At 41.6% G+C, this 20,351-nt stretch overlaps 1 protein-coding gene and 1 long non-coding RNA gene across 3 annotated transcripts in view; both read left to right on the top strand.

Moving 5' to 3' along the window:
- SQOR (sulfide quinone oxidoreductase) overlaps nucleotides 1-7,806 on the top strand; it is a 49,657-nt gene extending 41,851 nt beyond the window's left edge. For both annotated transcript variants that reach the window (XM_036218402.1, XM_016153196.2), the window contains exon 10: nucleotides 930-7,806. In XM_036218402.1, coding sequence (XP_036074295.1) covers nucleotides 930-987 — 58 coding nt within the window. In that variant the 3' untranslated portion in view covers nucleotides 988-7,806. The remainder of the gene's footprint in view (nucleotides 1-929) is intronic.
- Nucleotides 7,807-9,657: 1,851 nt separating this feature from the next.
- The window catches only part of LOC107514965, a 316,337-nt gene continuing 305,643 nt past the window's right edge, over nucleotides 9,658-20,351 (top strand). Inside the window, exon 1 of the long non-coding RNA XR_004949972.1 lies at nucleotides 9,658-11,068. This is a non-coding gene — a long non-coding RNA (uncharacterized LOC107514965). The remainder of the gene's footprint in view (nucleotides 11,069-20,351) is intronic.

Consider the following 20,351-nt stretch of genomic DNA (forward strand, 5'->3'; position numbering starts at 1 on the left):
CTCTCTCGCTGCTGGATAAATAATAATCATAGTAAATCACTTTCACATGGTAAGTACTTTTTCATTTGCTACCCTACTTTTGTTTTTATTATGTAACAGGAAAAATAAAACATAGTGATTAAGAGCATAAGCTTTGGAGTCAGATCTGTGTTTGAGCCATGCATCTGCCATTTACTAGCTGTGTGTCCTAGTACAAATTGCCTAAACTCTCTGTGTTTAAGTTTCTTATCTGCAAATGAAAGTAGCATTGCTTACCTTACAGGATGGAGAGTAATGAGATAACACATTAAAACACAACCAAATAGTAGGCATTCAGTAAATAAATAGAGTAATAAAAATGAATAATTTCTTTAATGCAAAAATGATGATTTCTTTGACCTGTTTGAATCCCTAAAGGCAATTCAGGATATCTAACATAGTGGTATTGAACCAGGCCAATTTTTCCTGGGGACACTTGGCCATATCTGTGTACATATTTGGTTGTCACAACTAATGGCGATGGACTGGCATCTAGTGAGCAGAGGTCAGGGATGCTGCTAAACACCCTCCGATGCACAGGACAAGTCCCCACAACAAAGAAATATCTGGCCCAAAACATCAGTAGGCCTGAGGTTAAGAAACCCTGACCTATACTTACAAGCAAATGAAAGTAGAGAGAGGATTGCAGTTTACATGTGGTAGAGGCTTCATACAGGTTTGCTGTACTGAGTCAGCATGTCCAGGCTCACATGGCAAGTCAATGTCAAAGCCAGGACCCAAAATAGATTGTCCTAGTAATAGGGTCTTTCTACCTCATTAGACAAATCTTGCTTTATGTGCTGATAAGCTTGCTCTCTAAGTAGTCCGGGTTCCCTTTCAACATCCTGCTGACTGAAAAGTCACTCTCATTTATTCTGATGCAAATATCTATTCCCTGTGATTTCTTACAGGGGTTACTGGGGAGGACCAGCCTTTCTGCGGAAGTTGTTTCATCTGGGTATGAGCTAAGGATGGTTCAACCTTTCCCCTCCTTGGATGACTTCTGAACCAAAATCATAGTAATGATTGACCAAGAGCAGCATGAAAAACTCAAAACCTGACCCTGTAAAAAGTTTATTGCCAGATGATGGATGATGGTGACTAAATGCTTCTCATTTCAGTACCTCTGGACAGCCACCGTGCAGGCTGACCAGAATGAGCTTGATTCTCTGGAAATATTAAAATGAAAGAATAGACGTCTATTTTTTAATGAAAAGCTTGTCATCGTTTGAGATTCTATGAGGAAATTTTCTCTGGGCTAGTGGAACGAAACGTTCCAGCACTTGGGAGGAAAAGATGGTGGTGGTAGGATAGCTTACCTGTTATCTACTGTAAATATTCAGCTGATAGCAGGCAGAATTACACCAGAGCCTGTTTGGAATCACAGAAAACAAGAGTCATTCCAGGGAGAGCACTGTGTGATACCCCCGAGCCTGCGCTGTTTGGAATTCCTCCTGCGGGAGCACAGTGGACTGAAAGCCCGGCCGCAGCCCCTCTGCTGCAGCATGTTTGTGCTGAGGCCACCCCTTCTCTCTGCCAGTGACTGACATGGTGGGGCACAAGTCCTGGCCCGTTCCTGTAGGACGTGGGACTCCTCTACTGGGCAACTCTGGCTCCGGGATTCCCCATCAGTCTGGCTGAAACTTTCTTAGAACTGCATCGAGGCTGAGGTTCTCTTCCAACCCACTGTCCTTCCCCCTCTTTCGTACTCAGGTGACCCACCTGTATCATGGTTTGACAGCCCTCCCTGCCTTTTCCTATTCCTTGCCCTCCAGGCTTCACAGACGTTTCTAAGACTAAATCTCTTGAAAATCTAAGTCTCTCACGACACATGCTTCTCAGAGAACTAACAGTAAGGGTGAGGTTAGAGGAATTCTGATGTGTGTGGTAAGTATTTGCTTGTTTCAGTCTCAATTTTGGCCAAAAAAATTTTGAATAAGTTCACATTGGAAATATTGCAGGAAATAGTACCAGCTTATTTGAATTCAGCAGTGGCTTTAAAATCATTTGTTTCCAATCAGTTTATTTGCAGAACTTTACAGTTTCAGTTTAATTTGGTGTTTGAAAGCTTTGTACATTTCATATTTATAAACTCCACCAAAGGGAATTGCATAACAGTCTATGTAACACCTGAAGTTTTTACAACGGTTTAGAGTTCAAACCCTTTTATGTGTTACCTAGGATTGCCAAGTCTCTCTGCTTTCCTAGAGTTCTCCTGATGACTTTAGAAACTCTCCTCAAGCACTCATTTATTAATTCAACAAATATTTTCTGGACACCTACTACATGCCAAGTACTATTCTTGGCCCAAGAGATGCAGTGATGAACCAGACAGATAAGGGCCCTGTGCACATTTTTGTGGTTCCTGTGATGATTTCCTCCTCTTTTCCCAGGATGTCAGGGAGCTTGCTGAACGAGGCCTTTGTTTGATTTGAAAAGTAGACTTTCTTCAGTGGCACATGTTCTGGGAAAGGACAGGACACCGCCCTAGCAACAGGAGTGGTAGATATTTTTTGGAGTGACGATGCATTCTGGTTTGTCTGGTATATTCTTGTTTAACCTCTGTTATCCTGGTATAGCTATTCACAGCACCCTATTTTATTCTCCAAAATGTCTTATTTGGACAAGAGATTATATGACCACTCTAGTGATCACACACGTTACTTCTGCCCCCGACCCAGCCCCAGAGTGGGAGAGCAGTGCTACAAAGGTACTTGTCACTTCTTGCTTTCATGTGGTGCTTGGGAAACAAGCAGGGGTGGGATTGTTCTTCCTTGTTTTCTGAATCCTGGCAAAGAAACCCTGCAACTTTACAGAGTTCCTATCTGAGATGGCTGCAGCCAAACTTGTGTCAGGCTGCTCACTCTAGCAGGTGTGTGAGTCAGGTGATCTTCTTCTACCTGGTCTGAGAGGTCCTGAGAATAGCCAGTCGGGACTCTTTCTGGATGTAAACAAAAGTGTTGGCAAGGCCATTTTCTGTATTTTTAGGGAATAGGTTATGATTCTGGGAATGGCTGAGGCTCTTGGCTGAGTCACTGTGAATTAATTCCCTTGCAGAGTAAACTGGAGCCTCTTGGGTCTGTTTATGATCATGCATTCTGAATAAACCTCCAAGCATCTGGGAATTGCTTCTGGCTTCACATTATGCTGGCCAGAATTTATTGCCAAGGCTGGAGGGAGCAGTAATGACTATTGGCTAGTACATTTTGTTGGTCTCCAGCTTTCATTCTTCTGAGCTAGGAAAGATCATAAATGTGCCGAATTTCACAAAAGCTTAGCCTTGAAACCTATTCCCATAACCACAAATGTGGGGTTAGTCAGAGGAGAGGTCTTTCCTTGGGGCTACCTCAAGGTTTTAGGATCAGGCAGCAGGAAGAGGAGGGAGGGGGTAAGACCAGGATGGGCACAAGGGTAGGTGGTTTCTCCAAAGGTAGTGCCTTGGGGTGGGGTGTGGTTGCCAGTTCCACCCTGCAAAGGGCTCTGACTCAGGCTGATTCATTCAGAGTCCGTAAGTGACATCAGCTAACACCGCTGACTTGGGAAATCCCTCTTGCGCTCCTGCCCTTTGTCTCTGGAGCTTCTTCCTAGGAATTAAAATTCCTGCCTTGGCATCAGCCTGGGTGAACAGAGCTGTGGTTGCAGTTTAGGGGATCCCTGGGATGGCAGGGGGAGGCGAGGGGAAGCAAGACTTAAGCCAGCAGGGGGAACACAGGGTTTCAGATTTAGTAGGTTTTGTGGAGGGTGTATTAAAAACTTTGTGTTTTTTCTTATATTTTAACTTTTGTAGAAAATTTAGAGAACAGAGATAGACAAAAGGAATAAAAATCACTCCAAATCTATCGCCTATTTACAGCAACTAATAACATCATGGTGTCTTTCTCTATTGACCTAAATATTATTACATATAAATTTCCTGAAAACAAATAGGATCACACTGTAAGTACTGTTTTGTGTTTTGATGTGTATGAAGATCCAGTGGTTGGTTGTAGAGAGGAGGAGGAGAATGGTGAGTAATTACTCAAGGAGCACACATTATCTGAGTTGGCTGAGAAAATCACTGATTAATGTAACAAGTGTGTCCTGTGCCTAGTAGGGCATTGGTATACAGTTGGCACTAGATACTTGTGTAATCCTACAACAATCCTACGAATAGAATAATCAAGGGAGGCGACTTTTGTAATCCAGCATTTAAGAGTAGCTCCTCTTATTGTTTAGTGCACTGAATAACTCCAGTCTGATTTTAAAACAAAGCGTCCCCGATTCTGAGACCACAGATGGTGCTTTTTATTCAGACAGGCTCATTGTGATCATTTCAGGGAGGAAAGGAACAAGAGCAGTGCTTTGGATACAATGAGTCTTTCTGAATGGATTGATGAAAACAGGTCTCTCTGGTTAGGTTAACTGCCAGGCAGCTAAGGAGATCGTTCATCTGTATGCTGGAAAAAGTCAAAGTTAATACTTTGTAACAGATAAGTAGAAAGGTCACCAGAGACAGTTGAGAAAGATGGATGGTGAAGTACTGCAGAATTTTCTCCCCCAGTGTTGATTTTTGAAAAGTAACTTCCCCGGAGTAGAGCATGCTGTGAACAACCCTAAATTAAGTCATGATTTTCCATATTTTCATGCAGTAAAAAAACTCTTGTGATTGCATCCTCAGGTACACACACTTCAGCGCCACTCACAGGCTCACAGTGAGACAGAGGTGTAGAAAGGCAGGAGCTCAGGTGCTGTGATGGCATGAGCTGTGTTCAGATCTTCTTGAGGGACAGCCCAATGGAACACAGGATCTGAAGCCACAGACCTGGATTTGGGTCCCAACTCTCCCGCTGCCTAGTGCTACATAGCTTCCAACTCAAGCATTTTAACTACCACCTTCCCACCCATGCGTGGTTAATAACACCTACTTCACAGAGTCGATGTAAGCATTAGGTGACGAGGTATAGCTAGCTTTTAAGCAGTTTGGCACACAGAATTTTAAGTTGTTAACTCTAGGAATTGAAGGAAGCACTCAGAAATAGAGTTTCCTCTTAGATTAGGAATTCTTGCCCGTTTGGGAGAAATGGGGTCATGACAGAGACCTCCACTGTCCTTGTTCTGGATTCTGTCATGGACACCACCACATCTTACTGCCTCATTTCAGTAGACTTTCAGAGTTGGGAAATTCCCGATGTTACAGATTAGCCAAAGTGAAGCAGTGGTTAAGAGCCTAGGTCTGGATCCAGCTGGCCTGCCCGGCTCTGAATCCCACATTTGCCTCTCACTGGCTGTGTGACTTAGGAGAACTCACCAAAACTTTCTGGGCCTCAGCTTTCTTGTCTATAAAATGGGGATTATAATAGCATTTACCTTACTTGGTTATTGTGAGGGATCTGATGTCATGCTCACCAAATAGCAGGCACTATTAGTTCTGGGTCTAAGCTATTATTCATTGCCTCAAATCTATCAAAATTTTACTTCCAAGTCAATTCTGCTTCTTTGGGACTTGTAATGAGGGGTTCCACAGAAACAGATGGGCACCTTTACTGCAGGTGTTCTATGGGCAGCTGGTCAGACCCAAGTGTGTGGATTCTGGTTAGTTTAGATCACAGAGACCCTTTGTGTTTAATCTATCTGGATCTCAATCAACCCCTCTCTTCAGGGTATATAAATACATATGGTAGACATATTATTGGATATACCTTGGGTTACAGGGATTCAATGACCACAAGAATTCATTTTCAATTACTTGCACAAACATTTTTGAAGCATCTAATCTATAAAAGGCCCTGGGGATTCAGAGATGAAAGTCCTTGTCCTCAGTGAGCTCTGTTTGATTACTTATGTGAAGTACCAAATAGATGTCTCATCTACATATGCTCATAGCATTCAGAATATGTCACCGAATTACACCAGGCATTTGGAAAATATCTAGAAGAAGGTAAAGTTTGAGCTGAGTCCCTATATTAGGACTTATTTGGTTCCGAGTGACAGAAATCCAATCCAGATTAGCCTAAGCAAAAAAGGGGAATTTATTGGCTTACATAACTGGGAAATTCAGATGCCGATTTCAGGGTTGGCTAGATCTAGGAGTCAAATAATCAAGGTGCTATCTTTTCATTTTAATTTCTCAATCCTTTTTCTTTGAATCCATCTCCTATCGCAAACAGACTCTCATTGTGGCCAAGGAAGAGTTACATGCATGTTCTCCTGGTTTGGTTTCCCTAGAGGAGAAAAGGAATTTTGTTTTCTAAATGTCCACAGACCAATTCTGGGGAAAGATTATAATTACCATTTGATAAACAAACAAATGTGATTCCCTAGCTGAATGAGTAAAGGGATTTGTCTTTTATTCAGTGCTGTATTTGTCATGTCTAGAACAGTGTGACCTATCTAGAATAGCACATATATTCTAAAATAGCACGTAGTAAGTTCTCAATAAATACTTGTTAAAACTGAACTCACCAGCTAAATTTTGGCCATGAGCCCAGGCCATAACTAGGGGAGTGGGGTTTGCTGCCAAAACATGGAGATTGTTAGAAAAGTGTTCTTAGCACCCCCAAACTATTAAGACTTCTGTGGTCCTGAAACACAAGCAAGATTTAGGAGCAGAGAAGAGGGGGAAGCTTCCCAGACAAAGGGAACAGTATGTGTAAAAGGATGGAGGTGTGAGGATGCAGAAACTAGGTGATTGGTATGGATAGAATATTGGACCATGTAAAAGCAGGGTTGGTAGAGGGCTCATGGAGGATCTTGGGCTGTGATCTCTTATGCTGCTTTTTGTTCTTCCAGCTCCACCTCCCGCACCTTGTTCTCTGTCCTGGGAGGCTGACTTGCATGGGGAATGTGAACGGCCTTTCCTACTATCTGGTGTCTGGTTGGGTCTGGCTAATGGAGGTCATTGGTGGGAGATGAGAGACAGGGAGGAGAGTCACACTGGGGTATTAATTCCTCTGACTCCCTCCCTGCAGGCTGTCTTGGTTCTGTGATGAGGTAAGAACAGAAACTGAGAATAAGAGTTTAGAAACTTTTATAGCAATTTGACATGGAGATTTTATATCTGTTGAATCTCATGCTGAAAAAGTGTATTTTTTTTGTTTCATGTGTTTTCTCATTTCATTTTTTTTCTAATAGTTAATTTTAAATTCTATTTTACAGAAGTACTAGTCTGAGAAGAATTAGATTAAAAAAATCAAAACAGAACAAAAACAAAACCCCCAAACCTCGCTCTTTGGCACAGCTGGATGGAGAAGCCCTGAACTTTACAACTCTTTCCTTTGGGTTCTGGTAACTGCTTCCTGCGCCCATCCTGATGGGCATAGGGATAGAAACAGCATAGCTATGGCCCCTGAATGACTGTACTGTGCCTGTGGTTCCCCTAACCTTTGTAATTGGCCCCCTTAAATGATCCTTACTTGACTATGTCATCTGCTTCCTGTTGAGATCCTGCTTGACATGAGGAAACGTAGAAGAGATGCAGAGCCATTAAAAGATTTTATGGGGGAATCACAGGAGATTGTAGCAGTGCGAATCAGGTACGATTGAGAAGACGCCAAATAGAATGACCAAGAACAGGGCCCACGAGCTTCAGCAATAGATGATGAGGGTTTGAATTAAGACAGTTTTGCTAAGAAAGAAGAGGGGAAAAGTTCATGGATATTTAAGATATTGTATAAGTCAGGAAGAAAGAAATCACTATATAAATAGTTCAAGCAGAATAGAATTAAATATTGCAGAGGTCCATAAACTATGCTTTGTGAGCCAAATCCAGACCACTACCCGTTTTTATACATAAAGTTTTATTGGAACACAGCCTTGCTCCTCTGTTTATGTATGTATAGTTTATGACTGCTTTTGCACTACAATGGCAGAGTTGAACAGTTGTGACAGCGTGCTGGTGGCCCTCAAAGCCCCAAATACTTACTATTTGGCCCTTTATAGAAAAAATGTGCTAACTGGGGTATTGGCAAGTAGGCATGTACAAAACTCTAGGAATGGCAAGGGGAACAAACATCAAGGAAAACTATTGCACTTTTCAGGAGATCAGGAAGCTGCAGAAATCTCAGGAATAAGGGCCTCATTGATCTCAGCTGTTTGCCACATCAAAGCAGGTGATTGCCTGCAAGCCTATCTGAGTCTCAAATCCACAGATATATGCACCCACCATTGCCAGAGGGGAAAGGGCTTCTCATCTGACTTTCAATCTGGTATAAGTGCCCCTCCCTGACTGGCAGACTCTAAATGCAACTGGTTGTCTTTGCCCAGCTTTCCTCCTTGATACAGAGGTGGGTGTAGAAGGGACAAGGATACATAAGCCCAGGGCTTTGGGGAGACTAGTAAGGAGTGAGGGATATGGAGGTTGGGACAATTTCCAAGCTTGGGTGACTGTGGTAGATGATAGTGCCACCCATGGCGAGGGAGAGGAGCAGAAGAAAAGATTCTGGACAGGAAGAAAAGCTCTACCAGGAGCTTAGATTCCCAGACCTCTGCCATCTGTGGAGTCACAGCCATCTGCTCGAAAGGGTTTTTACTCAGACTTCTTCACTTTGGTGATATTTGTGGAGTAAAACCATAAAGTACTTTTGATATAAAAAATATTGGTATTTCAAGTCTGGGATTAACAGATCTTTCCATGGCTGATGGATGTCTGGCTTTCAAGTTAAGGCAGTTATAAATCTTCATTTTGATAGGTTCAAAGGAGACCTTCTAGGGATGGGGAGCATGGCATAGGGAATGCAGTTAGCATTAATGTAGTGGCTACACCGAATAAAAAACAAATCCCTTTACTCGTTAAAAAGGTGAGAGGTCACCTAATCCCAGAGGAGAGATAGAGTAATTAGGGGGATCATTTTATAAAGTACATAAATGTCTAACCAATGTACTGTATACTTGAAACTAATAACTAATGTGTGTATGTGCATTTTAAAAAGGAGGTCTTCCAGGAATTGGAAAGTATTGGCAATCTCCTTGGCCCACTTGTCCTGTTGGCACACGTAGTCCTGTGAATGGCAGACAGGCCTGAGGCAAAACAATGAAATGAGAAGAGCAGACTGGAGGGAGAGGTGGTGAGAGGCAAAGGTGTAGGGGAGAGAAAGGGGCGCACCTGGAAGTGGGCCTCATTAAAAAGGTGAGAGGTCACCTAATCCCCATGTAGGGGCAATGGGAGGATGTGGAGCTTTGGTTCAGCTGCTGACCAGCCCTAGGCTTCTGGCCCCACCTTGTTAACCATCTCAGGGCCTTTCTTCTTGGAGTAGCGCCCTACCATTGACTGGGCACTATGCTCTGAAATCTAACAAGATTGTGGCAGAAAGCTCTCCCCTACCCTGCTTCTTCCTTATCTGAGCTAATGGAGGCAGTGAGACTCAAGGACATCAACTGTGTGACTTTTCACTCCAGCAAAATTGATTTTACTATCTCACTTCCTTCAAATTCATAATAGTCCAGCTTGTAAATCCATGTATACATCCTACTTCTCCACTTTATATCAGACCGATTAGTGGTTCTCTTCTAAATGAGGAACACCTTCTAATGGTTTTTTATTTTATATTTATTTATTTATTTTTAAAAAATTTATTGGAGTGACATTGATTAATATAATTATATAATTTTCAGGTGTGCCTTCTAATGGTTTTTATGTGCAAATGCAATACTATAGATGGTTAAACATCAATAAGTGTAAAAACGATAGTAATTTGAGTGGTATGGTTAAGTTGAAACTTTTCTAGGATCCAATTCATAAATCTAGAAAAGGATTGTCATTTGTGACAAGGAACTATGTGTTCATTGTCATAAGGCCTGAAAGATTTTCAAGATCACATAACCCATGAGAAGCAGAACTGTGATTTGGACCTCAGTCTGTTCTCACAGCATCTTGGAAAAATTGTGGATATCAGGATTACCTTGGAAGGCTTTTTGTAATTCAGTGCTACTATATTTCTGATTTGGAGTAAAAGAAAAAGGAGAAATGTATTAGTTCAAATTCTTTCATTTTCCAACTAGCAAAAAAGCAATTTATAGACATATCTAGAAGTCAGGGAAGAAGCTCAGGTATGGCTGGATCCAGAGGTTCAATCTCTTCCGCTCTTGTTCTTGCTCTGCCTTTCATCATGTCGGTTTCTTCCTGGGGTACACCGCTTCACACACTGGCAAAGTGGCCCCAGGCAGGATCAGGCTCACCTGGTGCTTAGAGCCCACAATCCCCCTTTTCTGATTGTTAAAATGGTAAAAACCTGGGAAGATTTGGTGGTTCAAGCTGGGTTTGTGACTTTTCTTGAACCAGTCATGTGCCCAGTCTTGGAGGGGAGAATTGGATCAGCCCTGTGTGAGCCACGTGGACTGAGAATTTGGGTGGGAGTGGTCGTGGTGGTGGGGCGATTGTCAAAAATCTTAAAACTACAAGGATGAGAAGGTGGACACCTCCCGTCTTCTCTATTTTCAATGTTGATGTACCTATTCATTCATTCATTCATTCATTCTACGAATATATATGCAAGGGGCCTGGGTGGCTGCTGGGGGACCTCAGGTAAGTAAGATGGGTTCCTGCTTTTGAGGAGCTTGGTGTCTCAAGGAGCCTGAGTTCTCAGGGAAGGTCTTTTTGGATACTTGCAAAACATCATCCTGACTAGGAAGGGGAATTGCAGCTCCTCTAGTATGTCTGTTGATACGAGGCATTTCTGCCAGCAACTGCCAACATGGATCCTTTCAGCTTTTTAGGGCCACTCAGTCAGACTGCGATAGAACCAGTGATGTATTGGCTGGAGAGAGGGCGCAGGAAAGGAGAGAGCGCGCCAGGCTGGGTCCTGGAGCCCGGGGTGTGGGCGCCCCCTGCGGGAGAGCCGTAGCATCTGCGTGCGGCGGAAACCGGCCGGGTCCCGCGGAGTTCCTCTCCTTCCTCATCGTTTACAAACCCGGCCTAGAAGTGACGCCAAGCCGTGTGTTACCACCTGTGCCTTATTAACCAACAGCACGGTAAGCGTGGAGTAAAGGAGCCCAGCCACCTCCAGCCGCCTTCCCCTCCAGCCCACACCGCCCAGGGACGGCTCTGCGCTCTCTTGCCGTACCAGTTTCTGCGCCGGTGAGTCGGCTCAGCCATAATCATGACCGAAATAATATTAATAGCTACGATTTTGAGTACTTTGAGGCAGACACTGGCTAGGCGCTTCGCACCTATTTTCTTACTTAATTTTCAGGATGATCGTGTGGGAGGGCATTTACAGGGGACCGAGACGTAGAAAGAACTTGCACAGCTAAGGAGTGACAAAGTGAGGCCGGAGTCACAAGAGGGCGCGCCTTCCCTTTTCTATATTGTCGGTTGGGTCTTACTTTTCCTGGGAGAAAACTGACATTCTATTTAACAAATGTAAAAAGCCATATAAACACTATATGTATGTATATGTGTGTATGTATGTGTGTGTGTATGTGTGTGTGTATATGTGTGTGTGTATATATACGTGCATATATATACATAAAATCTGAAGAGCATTGAGAATATGGGCTGTAGGTAGGATGAACATACTTCTGAAACTGGAATTATGCTATATCTGGTCTGACAGTAGGCAGAATTTTTGAATTTAGGAGCCTAGTATGATCTGGGATGTTAGTCATCAGTACCATATGGGGTGAAACTAAATCTGCGAGAGGCCTTTGTGAGTTATGGCTGGCAAGCCACATGGTGTGTGTATGCATGCAAGCTTGCACACTTACCCAGAGCTTCCTCTCAGGTTAGTGCTGGATTCTCCCTTGCTTTAACACTAAAGTCTAGAGCAACTGCTTTCCTCTGCCTGAGATAATCTAAAGGCTCCCATCTTTCTCTTTTTCCATTTTGCTCTCCCAGTTTTCTTTTGTTCCCAACTCTTGGTCTGGCTGAGGGTTCCACATGTCCGCCTTCTACTTATTCTTTATTTTACTTATTATTATTATTATTGTTATTTCAGCACCTGGGTGGCCTCTCATCCATGTACTAACCAGGCCCAACCCTGCTTAGCTTCTGAGATCAGACAGGATCGGGCTTGTTCAGTGTGGCATGGCCATAGACGATGGACCGTGGCTCCACTGGGGTGCGAACCCAGGACCTTCTGCATGTACAGCAGACATGCTAAACCGCTACACTATGGAACCATGTCCTCTACTTATTCTTTACAAAGTAGAATATTGGTATCAGAATGGGCCATTTCCGATTGCCCCATTTCAACAGGCCGCTTTTGTTTCTAAGTAACCACTCTATTGAATTATCCATTGATTTAAAATGATAGTTTTTAAACCTTCCTTAAGGAAGTTGTGTCTACTGATTCCCTGCACCAGCCTTTAGGCTTCCTGAGGGCCCAGTTCCTCTCTACTTTATGCATTGGAGCTTTGCTATGCACCTGTTTTGTGGCTTGATACTGAGTAACTGCATATCTATGGTTCCCAAAGCTGGTGGGACAAAAAAAGCCTTTGCCTAAGGATTCTGTCTAGAGCAGTTTGGGCCAAAGCCTTGTAATCTGCACTACATGCACAGGTGGCCCCCATTCCCATGGCGTATACCTCTGCTGCACTGATGTCTCCCCCAGCTCATATCATGGCTTCATGGGGTGGGTTCCCTATGACACCGAAGAAGAGCTTGGGTCTGCCGGCAGGGATTGAAAATGGACTGCTGCCCCACTCAGGAGTGGTGTTAAGGACTGTGGTAGGGGAAATCCTTTCAATGGGCAAGGCTGTGAGCAGTGCCCTTGCTTGTTCATTTTGTATAGAGGGGAAGGTGGCCTGAGGTAGTTTATGTGAATTCCTGGGCAGTGGTGAATAATTTAGTTAGGAGCAGGAATGGAGTATGCGAGACTAGGAGTCTGAGAAACAGGCATGTGACTGAACCTGTGGGAGTGGGCACAAAGCACGCAGATTTTTGTGTTGACCATCAATACCCAGCAGAGGGGTCACTCAACAACTAGACAGAAAAGATGACTTGTCTGGTAGATGTCTGTCAGCCTCTACCATGGTGGCCCCAGTGCTCACACAATGGGCCGTGGCTGGAGGAGCTACAGTAACAGGGATGGAGGCTCTGCATGGGTCCCCTTTGACCAAAGCTGGTCCAGTTACTGTCCCTGCTGAATACCCAAAGTGTTGGTGGCAGAGACCAAAGATGAGGCGATGGTATGGTACCACTTCTCAAGGAGTGCACCTTGATATTTGTTGGTAATTTGATTCCATCTGACTGCTTTCACACTACAGGGGACATCCTTTTTAGAACTGATCCTACCAGATGTCTGTTTGCCTTTCTTGTGCATCTGTTAGTATCACGCAAAGGTTCAGAGTGCCTGCTTACTGACATGGGATCTCCTGTAACAGCTTTTCAAACCAGAAGTTTCATTTATAGTGAAGGAAATGTTATAATGGGCATATGAGCAGAGAATCCTCTGGGCCTACCATATGTGACATCACCTGGTGTCCAATAGAAGGTTGGAATGGCCTATGGGGCCTTTTACCCCTCAGCTGGAATCAGCTCTGGATGCTGATTTTTCCATGTAGGAGGCCAGAGGCCAGATGAGTAGGAGCAGGGGTCTGGGAGGGTGTATTCTGTGGCATGTTAGGAGCAGAGGCAATGAGAGAGAGCTTATGGGGGCAGAAGAGGGTGGCAAACGACTAAACTCAGAAACAGGTCTCTAGATATCTTCTCTGGTGGTTCTGACCAGTGAATCTGAAGGAAGACTTGGGAATTTTTTTTTTTTTAAGATATGAGGTGAATTCATTGCTCTCCTAGGTTTGGGAACCACCCAATTGGAAGGGGCAGGTGGTAGGGGGAGGAGGATAGAACATGGAGCAGAAAGAGGCAGGTGTGAGTCAGCCCCACTGCTTGCCCAAGGTGACCTGCCTTCTTCAGTTACTGACTTACTTGTCTATACACTTTTCCCATGTATGGTATGTGATCAGACATCAAATGGGATAATAGTATGTGAACTGTTATTAAGTGAGTTAATATCCATAGAAGGCATGGAAAACAATGCCTGATAAGCACAAGAATGCTATCAAAGCATCAGCTATTTTAATGTAACTTGTTGTTATTAACAAAGTTTAATAATAGAGAGAAAGGGGAAAAAAAGAAAAAGAAAACAAGAAAAAAATTTAAATCATTTCTTCAATTAAAAAACCAAAATTTTCCAAAAATAAAAAATGTTTGGGGCACAGAAAATGGACTGAAGAGGGTTAAAGACATACTTGAATTCTTTCTGTTCATTGGCTCTTCAGGAAGCCAGCAGTGGGGGCCAGGACTGCCAATTTCTTTCTTTTTCTTTCCCCTCATTTTCATTTGGAAATAATTTCAAGCTTACAAAAAGATGCAAACACAAATAGTACAAGCAGCACCTTATAATCTTTACTAAGATTTATCTAATGGGACATTTTACTCCCATTTACTTTATCATTTGTATTCTTTACCTTCCTTCCTCTCTCTAAATATATGAAATATTTTTAAGTACATATTTATGTACACATATATACATTAATATGCATGCATTCATATAAATATATTTATACATACTATATATGTGTGTGTATACATTTTCCCCCTGAGTAATTTAAGAGTAAGTTACATGCATCATAGTCTTTAACCCTAAATTCTACATTATACTAAACACTTAACTGCAATAGTAAGTATACTAAATACTACAATAAGGAAATTCTCTTACATAACCGCAGTATAGTTAGTAACCTCACATATTTACACTGATATTTTATCTAATATACTGTCCATATCCAAATTTTATCAGTTGACCTAATGATGTCCTTTTTACAGCATTTTTTCCCCCTCTCGGGTAGGATCCCATCTAGAGTCAGGTATTGCATTTAGTTGTTATATCACTATAGCTTTTTTCATGTAGAACTTTTCCACAGCCTTTCTTTGTCCTTTGTAACATTGACTTTTTTTTTTTTAACGTTTATCAAGATATAATTGACATATAACATTGTGTGAGTTTAAGGAGACAGTGTTGATTTGATACACTTATATTGTAATATGATTACTATCAGTAGCATTAGGTAACACCTCCATCAAGTCACATAATAAATATCATTTCTTTTTTTTGTGATGAGAACAAATCTACTCTTAGCAACTTTCAAGTATATAGTATAATATTAATAGCTATAATCAAAATGCTGTATATCATGTCCCTAGGACCTATTCATCTTCCAGCTAGAAGTTTGCACTCTTTGATCAACATCTCCCCATTTCCCCCACTTCCCAGCTGCTCATAATCACCAATTTTACTCAGTTTCTACAAGTTTAGCTTTTTAGATTCCACGTATACATGAGATCATAACAGTATCTGGTTTAATTTTCTTGGTTCTTTTATTTGTGCCCCTTTTGGTCACTGTAGATGCAGTCTTCCAACGTCTGCTCAGGAACTAAAGGCCTTGAGCAAGTGTGCTGTGTTGGAGAAAGGTCTACATAGAGGGATGGCATGAGTGAAGGTGCAGAGGTAGAAATCTGAGAGATACATAGCTGTATACTGAGGATTATAGAGCCTATTCTCAAGAATGTTAAGGTCAGGCTGGAGCAGCTCCACAGTGAGGAGGCTGAGTACACAATCATAGCATTTTCCTTTGGATCTTGAGAGATGCCTCTGGGTCCAGAGAATATTAGGCTTGTGGTTATATATGTGTGTGCATGTAAGTTATACGAATAATATTGCTTCTCTTCCTGCAAAGGTAAACCATAATTTTAATTATTATTTAACCCTACTCTGAGGTCTCTGAATGGCCATTTCTTCATAATAATGACTATAATAATAATAATACAAAACAACAACAACAATAATGCTAATTGCCTGTCTCCCTGGGGTACTATGAGGATAAAATGAGATAATGAAATCAAAAGTGCTTTGTAATCAAAAAGATCTATACTGGCATGTTGCTAAATACCTGTTATTATCACTACTGTCCTCTAGTGGGCCTCACTCTTGTATTTTGAAGTGAGAGTTTATGTGGTATCAGTCTTTATTTTGGACAGAGTTTGTAGACACAGCCTTAATATTTCCTCGTAATATTTCCTTCCTCTTTTTTGAGGGAGACAACTAACTTGTAAAGAAGTTTGACCAGATGTCAGGTACTTTACATATACCAACTTATGTAATTAAAAATAAAAATCTTGTTATTATATATAGAAATATTTTATGTATATATATTTACTGGTTTTTTTTTTTTTTCCGAACTATTTAAGAGCAAGCTGATAATGTCCCTACAACTCTAAATAGTCCAATGGGTCTTTCCCCCAAAGAGGCACTTTCCTAAATAACCAGCACACATATTTCAAAATGAAAAAAAAAAATCAACATTGATATGTTCCCATGCAATCTATAGACCCCATTCGAGGTTTTTTTAGTTTTAATTTTTATTTTATTTATTTATTTTTTAACTGTCTCAACAATGCCATTTTTTTCTTTCTGGTCTAGGACCCAGCCCAGGATCGCATTGTATTTAGTTGTCATGCCTCCTCTTTAGTCTTCTTCAGTCTGGAGTAGTTATAGTTCTTCAGTATTTCCCTTTCTTGCATGACCCGCGAAGAATTGCAGAGTATTGACTTTTCAGTTCGAAGGCTGACCTTTAACCTGCATTTGTCTGTGTTCTCATGACCAGACATTCTTTGCATGAATTCCACAGAGATGATGCTGTGCTCTTTTTTTGTCTTCTTCCCCCCCGCTGAGGTTTGTTGAAGTATAATAGACAGTTAGTTGCTCATATTTACATTGTACAATTCAATGAGTTTTTTTTTTTCAATTGCAGTTGGCATAAATAATATATTTGTTTCAGTCATATGGCATAGTGATCAGAGATCCATATAACTCACGAAGTGGTCGCCCCACTAAATCAGGTACTCCTCTTCCCCCTTACACATTTTTTACAACATTGTTGAGTATTTCCCTTATGCTACACTTTATATCTCCATGACTGTTTTTTATCTATCCATTTGTACTTCTTAATATCTTTGCCCTTTTTCACTGTCCCCTTCATTCTCCCCTATCTAGTAGCCCTCAAAATATTCTCTATATCTATGAGTTTGTTTTTATTTTTTTTGGTTGTTGTTGTTTATTTTGTTCTTTAGATTCCACATTATGTGAAATCATGAGATATTTGTTTTTCTCTATCAGACTTTACTTTATCCAGTGCAATACCCTCAAGGTCCATCAAGGCAATATCTTTCTCCATCTCCTTCCTTTTAGTCTCTGTGTGTCTTTTAGTTTGAAGTGAGTCTCTTGTAGGCAGCATATGTATGGGTCTTGTTTTCTTATCCATTCACTTTCTCTATCTTTTGGTTGGAGCACTTAACTCTTTTCCATTGTAGGTACTTGTTGATGAATATATTGTTATTACCATTCTTTATTCATGACTTTGATACATGTTTTTTCTTCTTAAAGAAGATCCTCCAACATTTCCTCTTATATTGGCTTGGTGTTGATAAATTCCTTTAGCTTATTTTTGTCTGGGACGCTCTTTATCTGTCCTTTAATTCTAAATGATAGCTTTGCTGGATAAAGTATTCTTGGCTGTAGATCCCGGGTTTTCATAACTTTGAATATTTTGTGCCAAGCCCTCTGTTCTTTTGAGAAATTGACTGCCAGCCTTATAGGAGCTCCCTTATACGTAACTCATTACTATTATCTTGCTACTTTTAAGATTCTCTCTTTGTATTTAATTTTGACATTTAAATTATGGTGTGTCTTGGTGTGATCTTCTTTGGGTTCATTTTTTTTGGGATTCTCTGAGCTTCCTGGGGTTGTATGTCTATTTCCTTCACCAGGCTAGGGACGTTTTCCATCATTATTTCTTCAAATATATATTCAACTTCTTGGTTTCCCTTTTTAGGTACCCCTATGACACAGATGTTGTTACTCTTAATTTTGTCCCATAGTCTCCTTAAATTATTATTATATTCTTGATTACTTTTTTCTTCATTCTAGTTGGATGTCCTTGGCTTCCCCATCCTCTGTACCAGCGTTTTGATTTTCTTCTTCCTCCACTCTGTTGATTCCCTCTAATGTACTCTTCATCTCAGATTCTGTATTCTTCATTTATGATTGGTTCCCTTTTATAATTTCCATTTCCATGTTATTTTTTTTTCTTTTTGTTAAGGTTCTCATTGTGTTCACCTACACTTCTCTTAATTTCATTGAGCGTCCTTATAACCAGTGTTTTGAACTCCGCATCTGTGAGAGTGCTTGACTCCATTTTTCCTTGATCTATGTTCTTTGTTTTCATATGATTTCTGCTTTGTTGTTTTCCCATTTTGGCTGTCTTTCTGTGTCTGTTTCTGTGTTCTGAGCAAAGCTCCTAAGTCTTCCAGTCTTATTAGCGTGGCTTTGTGTAGTAGTTGTCCAGCAACACAGTCCTGAGAGGGGTTCAGCTGCAGGCCAAATTTAGCCCAAGCCTCTGCCCCTCCAGGGCCACCTGTTAAGATTCAGCAAGCAATCCACAGATGTTGTTCTTATAGTTGCCTCAAGAAGTCATGCCAGAAACTGAGGTCAGCTGCCACCAATGTGAGTCTTGAAGCTGCTCAACAAGTGGCATAGGACTCACAAGTACACAACTGAATGTGGCTGGAATGGGGCCGTGAGTTGGAGGAGTTGGAGTTCCAGGGAATCCTCTGGAAGGAGTGACCTCTGTTAGGCAGTTTGGTGACGTCTCAGGTATGGCGGTGCCTGTATCCATACACTGGGAGAGGGGAGGGCTCAACGGAGGAGCAATGAATACTGCTAGCACTTCTGTCCAGTAGAAAGCCTCATCTCTGGCCATCTCCCTGACAGTTCAGTTTCCCTCTGTAAGTCCCTGGTGACCCCCGAGCAGCCAACCTGGCTCTGGTTCTCAGAGCGAGCAGGTCTGTCACTGTGAAAGTGTGGTTGCAGACACGGCCCCATTAAGAGGCATCTGCAGCTGCCGTAGCCTCTGTCCCATTCAGCCTCTGAGGACCGGGAAGCCTCACATCTTCGCCCTCTCCTACCTCCAACTGTTGCAAGGTGAGTTCTTATTTCTATCCCTAGTTGTAGTGATTCTGGTCACCTTGACCCCCAGGCAACTCTGCTTGCTGTTTTCTCTGTGTTTCTATCTCAACTTTGATGTAGTCACAAGAGGGGATGAGCAGAGCTTCTATCATCTATGCCATTTTGCCCGGCTCTTGACGCCATGCTCTTCTTGATGCATCACACTAAGAGGCACCTAATGATAACTCTTCCCACCACTGGTTATATTAACCTTGGCTACATTGTCAAGTTGGTTTCTGTCAGCTTTCTCCATCATAAAGCCACCATTCCCCCCACCCCTCGCCTCCCCACCGTGATTAGTAAGTATCTGTGGGGAGATATTCTAAATTATACCAATATCCTATTCCTTTCAAACCTCTACTCACCAGCCTTAGCAATTATTGATGATGCCCCCATCATGGCTGTCAAATGGTGATTTTCTATTTCTATCATTCCATCTATGTTTATGGGTTGGCACTCCAGTGTAAGGAAACACTTTCCCTCCTTTCCCACTTCATTAATTTGCTTATTTTTATTTTTAAGGTCTCATCAATTCTTATTCAATGGATTGTAAACCATCATTATCACTTATTTTAAAGTTAAAATTTTCCAAGTTTGGCTAGTGTGACCCTTTTCAGATTGGCTTCTTTTGATGTGTCCTCACTAACCTTTGAGCACTTCCTTACTTTCTGACACAAAAGATATTCTAGACTCATCTCGTACTAGTATTCATTAATTTATTTATATTGTTAATGTCTCATAGATTCTCATTTTATTTAATGGTTGTAAGCCATCACTATCATTATTTATTTTAAAGTAAGTGCTCCTTTCACCTCTAATCTCTCTCCTCTCAAATTCATCCTATGCTTTTGCCAGATTAATCTTCTGAAATCTTAGCTCTGCTACTGTCATAATCTTTTGATCAAGCTGGCAGCTTTGAAGAGGTAGGAAAAAATCCAAGCTTCTCATCAGGCATTCAAGACATCCTATACTCTGTCCTTGTCCTCCCTGGCTATCTAATTTCTTACGATTTCCTCATAAGTTTCTCAGTGGATGTCCCGAATACTTCCCCTCCCTCCTCCCATTTTCCCTTCTTCCCTCTCCCCCCTTTCCTCCTTTCCTTCCTTCTTTTCTTATTTCCCTCCTTCCTTCTATACTTACTTAGAAACTACAATGTGCTAGGTACTGAACTAGGTGCTAAGAATACAGCAGTGAATGAAACAAAGTTCCTGATGTCTTATAGCTTGTCATGGAAAGAGAAAGTAATCACATGAATTCATATAAATCAGATGATAAGTGTTGTGAGAAAATAAAGCAGGATAAGGAGGTAGGATGGGATTTTGTGTGAGTGAGGGTGTGTGTCTTTTTTCTGCCCGT

The sequence above is a fragment of the Rousettus aegyptiacus genome, unplaced genomic scaffold, assembly GCF_014176215.1.
Source record: "Rousettus aegyptiacus isolate mRouAeg1 unplaced genomic scaffold, mRouAeg1.p scaffold_m13_p_3, whole genome shotgun sequence".
NCBI lineage: Eukaryota > Metazoa > Chordata > Mammalia > Chiroptera > Pteropodidae > Rousettus > Rousettus aegyptiacus.